This window comes from Triticum urartu, chromosome 7 (genome assembly GCF_003073215.2).
Source record: "Triticum urartu cultivar G1812 chromosome 7, Tu2.1, whole genome shotgun sequence".
NCBI classification, from domain to species: Eukaryota; Viridiplantae; Streptophyta; class Magnoliopsida; order Poales; family Poaceae; genus Triticum; species Triticum urartu.
The window spans coordinates 192,367,107-192,375,094 of record NC_053028.1 but is presented as its reverse complement, the minus strand read 5'-3'; the positions used below and the strand labels follow the sequence as shown (position 1 = coordinate 192,375,094).

At 49.4% G+C, this 7,988-nt stretch overlaps 1 protein-coding gene across 1 annotated transcript; it reads left to right on the top strand.

The window, feature by feature from the left end:
* Positions 1 to 1,605: 1,605 nt before the first annotated feature.
* On the top strand, positions 1,606 to 5,943 carry LOC125520011 (65-kDa microtubule-associated protein 1-like). Its single transcript, XM_048684792.1, has 10 exons — positions 1,606 to 1,800; positions 2,608 to 2,663; positions 2,779 to 2,982; positions 3,263 to 3,520; positions 3,664 to 3,879; positions 3,972 to 4,127; positions 4,216 to 4,527; positions 4,612 to 4,699; positions 4,827 to 4,975; positions 5,317 to 5,943. The coding sequence occupies exons 2-10, from the start codon at positions 2,619 to 2,621 to the stop codon at positions 5,635 to 5,637; spliced, it is 1,749 nt and encodes a 582-aa protein (XP_048540749.1). The 5' UTR covers positions 1,606 to 1,800; positions 2,608 to 2,618; the 3' UTR covers positions 5,638 to 5,943.
* Positions 5,944 to 7,988: the final 2,045 nt, after the last annotated feature.

Below are 7,988 nucleotides of genomic sequence, written 5' to 3'. Positions count from 1 at the left end.
ATGGAGCTCATGATCGAGCGGTCACTTTGGGGCCCTCGACCTCCACGGAGGACGGCCCCTCCAACAAGGAGGAGATCATTATCTCCTCTAGCAATGAGAAGAAGCCTCCGCGGCAATAGCTCCACCTCCTCAGCAGGCGGCGGTCACTCACGATGAGTGTCGATGGCAAATGGGGCTCATGTTTGAGCGCCGCCCTCGTTGCCGCAAGCCCGCGTCAAGGAGGAGTCGGCGCTACGGCCTCTCTAGTGCGTGAAGGCGGAGCCGGCGTCACCACCGCACAATCGGTACGGCCGCATCGACCAGCCAACATCGTCGCCGTGAAGGTGGTGCCGCTGGCAATCGCGAAGGCACATGGGCGCCTCCTCAACCACTCCTCCCGTGGCGGCCACGGCTCCACGTAGCCGCGAAGCATTGTGCCAGTCCAGAAAAGGGCGGTCATGGCGGCTGCGCCGCGTTTGTAAAGTTCTATGAGGCGCTGGTCTCGATCTGCGCGGACACAGACCTTACGGAGGCTCGGGCTCATGACCGATCGATGACACCGCGGAGACGGTCGCGCGGCGACCACGCCGCCTCGACTGGGACCTGGCTAAGGTTGGCGAGGAGTAGTCTCTCAATGAGACCGCCACCACCGCCGGCAAGGGCAAGGCTCCTCGGACACTGTCGGTGTTGGCCGTGGCGGCCTTCCGCACGGCGCAGGAAGAAGCAAAGCGGCTCCTCCGCGAGCGCCAGACGGCTGCTGGGCAGAGCTGTGATGCCTCCCGTGCTCTTCCGCCAGCCAGCTCGGGCACGCGTACAAGATCACTGTTCGGCGTCCGCTACATGCTCGTTCAGTTTTCCTACATTTTATTAATTGAACAGACAAAATACTATTCATGTAAAAAACATCAAACTTATGTCCGTGAAAGATTTCTGTCATGTTTGTACGAACTACATCCAAACTTGCTCGCATCGCGGGCGGGCGTTTACGACGAGCTTTGGAAGGCCGGTTCGGGTATCATTGTCCATGGATTAAAGACAAGCACTGGAGATGACACAAACCAGGTCGGACGCGAACGCGATAGACGAGTTCGTATGATGCGTGGAAGTTTCGTCTCCAATCGACTGAGACTGAACCTTTTTTAGCGAGACCTGACGCACTCCTATCCCCTTCCCCGAGCACGAAGGAGCATCGCGGCTAATCACGTGGGCACAAGCAGGCGAGACCAGAGGGAGTACGATACCTAAACCCCAAACCGCGCTGAAACACCGCTGGATATGTGGGAAGCCCAGATCGCAACGGGACAACTCTGACCGGTCAACACTCCCTAGATTAACTAAACAAACAATCCACCATTTCGTTAATAACGCCGCCCGAGGGCACCAGACACCAAAATTTCACGCACGGAATTTACAGCTCCCGAGCCGCCCGCCCGTCCTTCCTTCCTCCCCGCGCCGCGCGGGCCCGCCGGCCGCATTATTCTCGCCGTACCGTTTTTTCACCGACACCCGCGGTGAAAAACACCGCCCCGGCCCATCCGGGCCGTCCGATGCCCCGACCGCTCGCATCCGGCGGCGGGACCGCCACCCACCCACCCCCATTAATTGGGCTGGCTGCCCCGTCCCGCGGCAGCATCAGCATTTCAGCAGCAGGGAGGTCCAGTCTCAGCTCACTCTCGCCACTGCTCTCCTCCTCCTACTTTCCTCGCCAGCGGCGGCGGGCTCCTCCGGCGACGAGGCTCGAGGAGTCTACGGTCAAGCCCCGTCCGTCTGAATCCTGCGCGCTTCGGTGCGGCCGCCCGCTCGCGCCGGCCGCGTGATCTGGTGAGTGCCTTTTGTTTTGCTCTGCTATCGTTTCTCCTCCTTCCCGTTCATGGTGGGGTTGTAGGGGAGCTGCCGGAGGGCGGAGATCTGGCGATGCGGGGCGTAATGGCGGCGCTGCGGGCCGGGGGTTTAGCTGGGAGGTGTGGGTTTTGGGCGGTGGATTCAGCGGGGATCTTCTCTCCATGCCTCATCTGTGTGATGGCGTAGCATTCTGGTTTGGGTGTTGAGACTGAAGTCATGATAAAACCAAATTGTTCTCTTGGGTGCTCGATTTGTGAGGGCTGGCTGCTCAGATCGCGATCTTCTGGAGCTCCTTTGCTGCTTGGCCGGACGGGGCCGGTCAACTGCCCGCGGGTTTCCATGTTTTGGAGTCGGATTCTAGGGTTCCTGGATGCTATTGCCTTATTGCTGGGTTTAAGGCCAGATATGTTTGATTTGGTAAAGTGGGATCCCCTGGCGTTTAGGCGTTCAGATGTCATTATTGGTGGCCATCATGGGGTGCTCTACTTCAGTAGGGCCATCTAGGCTTTATTTTTAATTAATTATTAGAGTGCTGCTAATTGGGGATAAGTTTATCATTAGTTAGTGATAGGGCTAGTTACTCAAAAAAAGAGTTAGTGATAGGGCTCACGAATGCGACACTTGCAGTGCATGTGAGATTTAGTGCCTACCATGGGCCGACGTGATTGTTCGGGTTGGTTTGATTCGACTAAGTGTTGATGCCGTCAGGCTTAGAACTGCATTTCGTGTTGAGGGTTCTAGTTTGGTAAGCAAGATTTATTCTCAAGCGATGCTCCTTCCTTGCAGGTTGTGCTGAAATGGCCGGCGGCATCACTTGTGGATCCTTGCTGCAGAAATTACAGGTATGCGGCACTCTGCGAACTGCAACAAGTTATATTTTTTTTTTGCTTTGTTTGTCAACTTGGCTTTGTGCAACTGATGGTGACATGCTTCTTCTCTGAAATCTTCCTGCTGTAGCTTGTGTGGGATGAAGTTGGTGAGAGTGACGAGGACCGTGACAAGGTCCTGTACCAGCTGGACCAGGAGTGCCTGGATGTTTACAAGAGGAAAGTTGATCAGGCCACCAACTCTAGGGATCTCCTTATCCAGGCGCTGGATGACTCAAAGATTGAGCTTGCCAGGCTTCTTTCTGCTCTCGGGGAAAAAGCGGTAGCAAGAACTGTAAGTTAATATTGTTACAATGCTTAGAATTGCTGGTTGATTTTCATCCTAGATAATTCTGTGGAGTACATGCATGATACATTCTAGTGCATATTCAGTGGAACTAGGTACCGACCTATGGAGCTTTTCTGAATTTGCAATTCTCACCTCGTTCTTTTCCTCTTGATGTTCGTGAGATTGATTGTCATAGCCGAGAATTGAAATGATACCTCACTTTGAATGCTTAGAGCCATTTTTTATTATTATTGAAGTTAATTGAGAATTATGAATGTGCATGCAGCCTGAGAAGACATCAGGGACAATCAAGCAACAGCTAGCTGCTATCGCTCCAACACTTGAGCAGTTGAATAAGAAGAAGAATGAGAGGAAGAGGGAATTTGTTAGTGTACAGTCACAAATTGATCAAATATGTGGTGAGATTGCTGGTACCACAGAGGTTGGTGAGCAGGTAGCTACACCACAGGTCAACGAGGATGATTTGACACTTGAGAGGCTTGAAGATTTTCGGTCCCAACTCCAGGAGCTTGAGAAAGAGAAGGTAATACCCACTCCTTCCCTATTTTTTTTTGTTTTTTACATGATCGAGGAGAAAATGTTTTGTTATGATGTTTTGACTATTTCTTCACCGTTGATTCCCAATGGCTAACAAGAGTTTCTTCCTGCTTGAAAATTGGTTTGCAGAGCAATAGGTTGGAGAGAGTTCTTGAGTATGTAAGTATGGTGCATGATCTATGTACTGTCTTGGGGATGGATTTTCTCAGCACCGTGACTGAAGTTCATCCCAGTCTAGATGACTCTATTGCTGATAACTGCAAGAGCATCAGCGACGATACATTATCAAAACTTGACAAGACAGTAGCCACACTTCATGAAGATAAAAAGTTGAGGCTAAGCAAGGTAAAAATAAAATCACATTTCTTAAAATCTGAAACACATACCCTATTTTACTACATGCACAATCTCATTAATGGCTTATTTTGTATTCTCAGCTTCAAGAGCTTGCTGGTCAACTGTATGATCTTTGGGATCTCATGGATGCTCCGACACAAGAAAGGAGCATGTTTGATCATGTTACCTGCAACAGATCAGCATCTGTAGATGAAGTCACTGCTCCTGGAGCTCTTGCCCTTGATTTAATTGAACAGGTCAGATCATGTTTGAAATTATCTGGTAGGATTATTTCCTGGTATGAATTGTTTGTTCAGCTCTATTTGGCCTTTTCTTCCTGTTCAGGCTGAGACAGAGGTTCAAAGGCTAGACCAGCTAAAATACAGCAAGATGAAAGAAATCGCTTTCAAGAAGCAAACTGAGTTGGAAGACATCTATGCCGGTGCTCACACAGTAATAGACACCGCAGCTGCCCATATGAAATTGTTGGCACTGATTGAGGCAGGGAACATAGAACCAACAGAACTAATTGCAGATATGGAAGGTCAGATAGCAAAAGCAAAGGAAGAAGCATTGAGCAGGAAAGATATATTGGATAAAGTTGAAAAATGGATGTCTGCGTGTGAAGAAGAAAGCTGGCTTGAAGATTATAACAGGGTATGCTAATAATTTACTTTCACAAATCAGTGCTGCTGGTTTTGGAACTTGCTTCTGATGCACAAATTCAAAATTCTTCTGCAGGATGACAACAGATATAACTCCAGCCGAGGTGCCCATCTGAATCTCAAACGCGCGGAAAAAGCTCGTATTCTTGTCAGCAAGATTCCAGGTACTTTCTAAAATACAAACATGATGGAGACCAATTTATGTTTATTGGATTTTCTTCTGGTCATGCATTTTATTCTGCACTTATGTAATTCTGTTTGTTGCTAATGCAATCAATGCTTTCATTCTAGCGCTTGTCGAAACTCTGGTGGCCAAGACTAGAGCATGGGAAGAGAGCCGTGGTCTGTCCTTTATGTATGACGGTGTACCACTTCTAGCTATGTTGGACGAGTATGTTATGCTGAGGGAGGAAAGAGAAGAAGACAAGAAAAGAATGAAGGTATGTTCTCTTAAAATTGGAAGCCAATCATTCCCCAGTTTAGAATGCCCTTGAATTGTCAGTCCAATTATTTTGAGCGTCTCTTGTACGCGGTCCGTGTTTTAAATATGCTCACTGTGTTTAGAAATAGGCATTGATTGTCTGGTTTGTACACTTCTGAGTTCAGTTTGTTAGGATGCTGTTGCATGTCATCATAGGTAGGAAAAATGGAACTGGGAATGCAAACATTACTTGATTCATCACTAGTGCCTATTGCTGATGTTTCTATATGCAGCATATGCTCTTGACCCCTATTTCCATAACATTAACTCTCCATTTTGTGTGTTGCATTAACATCCCAGGAACAAAAGCGCTACGTCGAGCAGAAACTGAACACTGACCATGAAGGGCCGTTTGGATCGCGAGTCAGCCCCAACAGGCCTGCTACGGCGAAGAAGATACCTGGCCCAAAGTCCAACGGCACCTCCATGAACGGCACTCCTCCGAGCAGAAGACTATCAATCAGTGGCCAGCAGAATGGAAGGTCTGGGGGGAAGGACAGCAAGAGAGACAGCGTGACGAAGGCCGTGTCGTCTCCGGGGAACGGAGCCGCCGCCGCAGCTGCCAAGGAAGACGCATCCTCCCACATCTCCGGCACCGACCTGGCTCCGACCACGCCATGATCTTTGACCTAATATGGTGTATTAGAAGATAAGAAAAGGACATTTGCTGATGTTTTTTCCCATTGTTTTGTGCTAATATAATGTGCTGTGTTTGTAGCGAGGAGAGGGAGTATATGTGACGTCCATCGACCCCTCTGTAGTTCGGCTACCTGGCCAGGGTTTGTTTGCTCCTGGTGTAAAGTGGTGTTCCACTCTTGATTAGTTTCACCGAGGCGTACTATTTTCTACCACCTGTGATCAGACGCTGTAGTATAGACTTTGCTGGTCTGTGTTATTAGTCGTTGAAATAACCTTTTTGTGTGCCCTCCCTGGTCATTGCCTCCTAATCCTATTAGCATGGTTTTTGTTTCCTTCTGTTTTCCACGTTTGCTTGTGATACTCTGATTTGCAGCTGATGCCTGACGTAGTAGAGTCTCTACGTGTGGCCGACCACATCAATAAAACAACACTACAATCACGACGAACTATGCGATGATGGTGAAGATGAAGTTCATCCTAGATGGAACCCTCCCTCTCTCTTTATACTACATACCACTTCTAGCATGATAGAAGAGCAACAATTCAAGCAGCAAGCAAAGGAGCACACGACGAACTATGCGATGATGGTGAACATGAAGTTCTTCATCCTAGATGGAACCCTCCCTCTCTCTGTATACTACATACCACTTCTCCTAGCATGATAGAAGAGCAACAATTCAAGCAGCAAGCAAAGGAGGACACGATGAACTATGCGATGATGGTGAAGATGAAGTTCTTCATCCTAAATGGAACCCTCCCTCTCTCTATATACTACATGGAGGCGGGGACGTCCTTGGGCAGCACCGTCGCTGGCCATGGCGGCTTCCCTCGCCACCTGCTCATCAGACTTCGTATGTGAAGGAAAGAGATGGAGCAGGGTCCGGCTGCTCCTTCCCCTTGTCCCGCCCTATCCATCTTCCCCGTAGACCCCACTGCTTCTTGTCCCCGTCGGCGGTCTTTCTTTGGCTGCGTAGGCACGTGGCAAGAGGAGGAGGAGCAAAGGACGCGGCGAGGAAGGCAGACCTCCTTCATCTTCCCCGTAGCTGCACCCCATCGTGACTGGAGCTGCTCTTCTCCAGCACGGATCCGTCGTCCATGCACGCCTACGGTGGTGGAGGGGAGTAGCAGGCACCGGCGAGGCTCCTATGCCGGAGGCCATGGCGATGAGTGAGGAGGGAGGGGCTGCGGGGGTCAAGGGGAAAGGGGCTAGGGTTGTGTGGCAGCCGGTGTGGAGTGGATTGGGTCGGAGCGCGCGCGGATTGGGTAAAAGCCCTTTGCACATGAGAATGACCAACCCAACCAATGAACGCGTAGCCTGAGCCCACCCGTCATTGAACAAACAAAATGACTGCCGGGTGAAAATAGTTTGACTGCGAGGTGGAGATCCAACGGCCCAGACAAGCCAGAAAGACAGATCCGACGGCCAACGAAGGGCCAATTGGGGGAGCTCCGTGGAGGCGAGTTGACTAGCCTCCTTATTGGTTTAAATACCACTTCTAGCATGATAGAAGAGCAATAATTCAAGCAGCAAGCAAAGGAGGACACGACGAACTATGCGATGATGGTGAAGATGAAGTTCTTCATCCCATATGGAACCCTCCCTCTCTCTGTATACTACATACCACTTCTCCTAGCATGATAGAAGAGCAACAATTCAATCAGTAAGCAAAGGAGCACACTACACAGTTAAAAAAAGGAGCTCACTACACATGAAACATAAGAAACTTATATCATAAGGTAGAGCAAGTTCATCCTAACTAATATTGTGCCATCCTACCACCACATCAAAAAGAGAGTGTAATCTTACCACTGCAACTTCGCCATCAACGTGAGGGGTTAGTATATACCACCCCTGTTCAAGAATTCATCCGATTAACCAGTTAACTTGCCGATTAATCCCTACTCATAGGGTCACCGAGTAGCCGATAAACCGAAAAATCGTCCTATTAATTGATTAAATGGCCGATTAACTTGCCGATTAGCCGATTAATCCCCTACTCACTAGCCAACCGAGCAGCCACCCGTTAACGATTTCCTCAACAATGATACCACCTCATCAAAATATACATGCCAACAACAGTTTTCAAGCCCTAAGTACCACAAAATGTACACCGTCATCGTCGAGGATCATGCACGCCTTGTTGTCTAGCAGGTGGCTTAGACCAGCCATCAGAGCCTCTGGACTGAAGCCACCTTGGTCCATGACGAAGTTGTACTGTAAGTGCATCTAGTGCCACCCCTAGTTGGTTTTGGAGTATTGACGACAAACCTGGTTGAGGGACTAATGTGTTTGTGAGAACTGCAGGATAACACAGGTAGAAGTCCCTCATTGA

What these genes read in the sequence shown, in the direction of transcription:
- LOC125520011 (XM_048684792.1), top strand. Translation starts at nt 2,619, where the DNA reads ATGGCCGGCGGCATCACTTGTGGATCCTTGCTGCAGAAATTACAG. An exon ending in AAAAAGCGGTAGCAAGAACT is followed by an intron (nt 2,983 to 3,262) that starts GTAAGTTAATAT and finishes ATGTGCATGCAG; the next exon opens with CCTGAGAAGACATCAGGGAC. An exon ending in CCCTTGATTTAATTGAACAG is followed by an intron (nt 4,128 to 4,215) that starts GTCAGATCATGT and finishes CTTCCTGTTCAG; the next exon opens with GCTGAGACAGAGGTTCAAAG.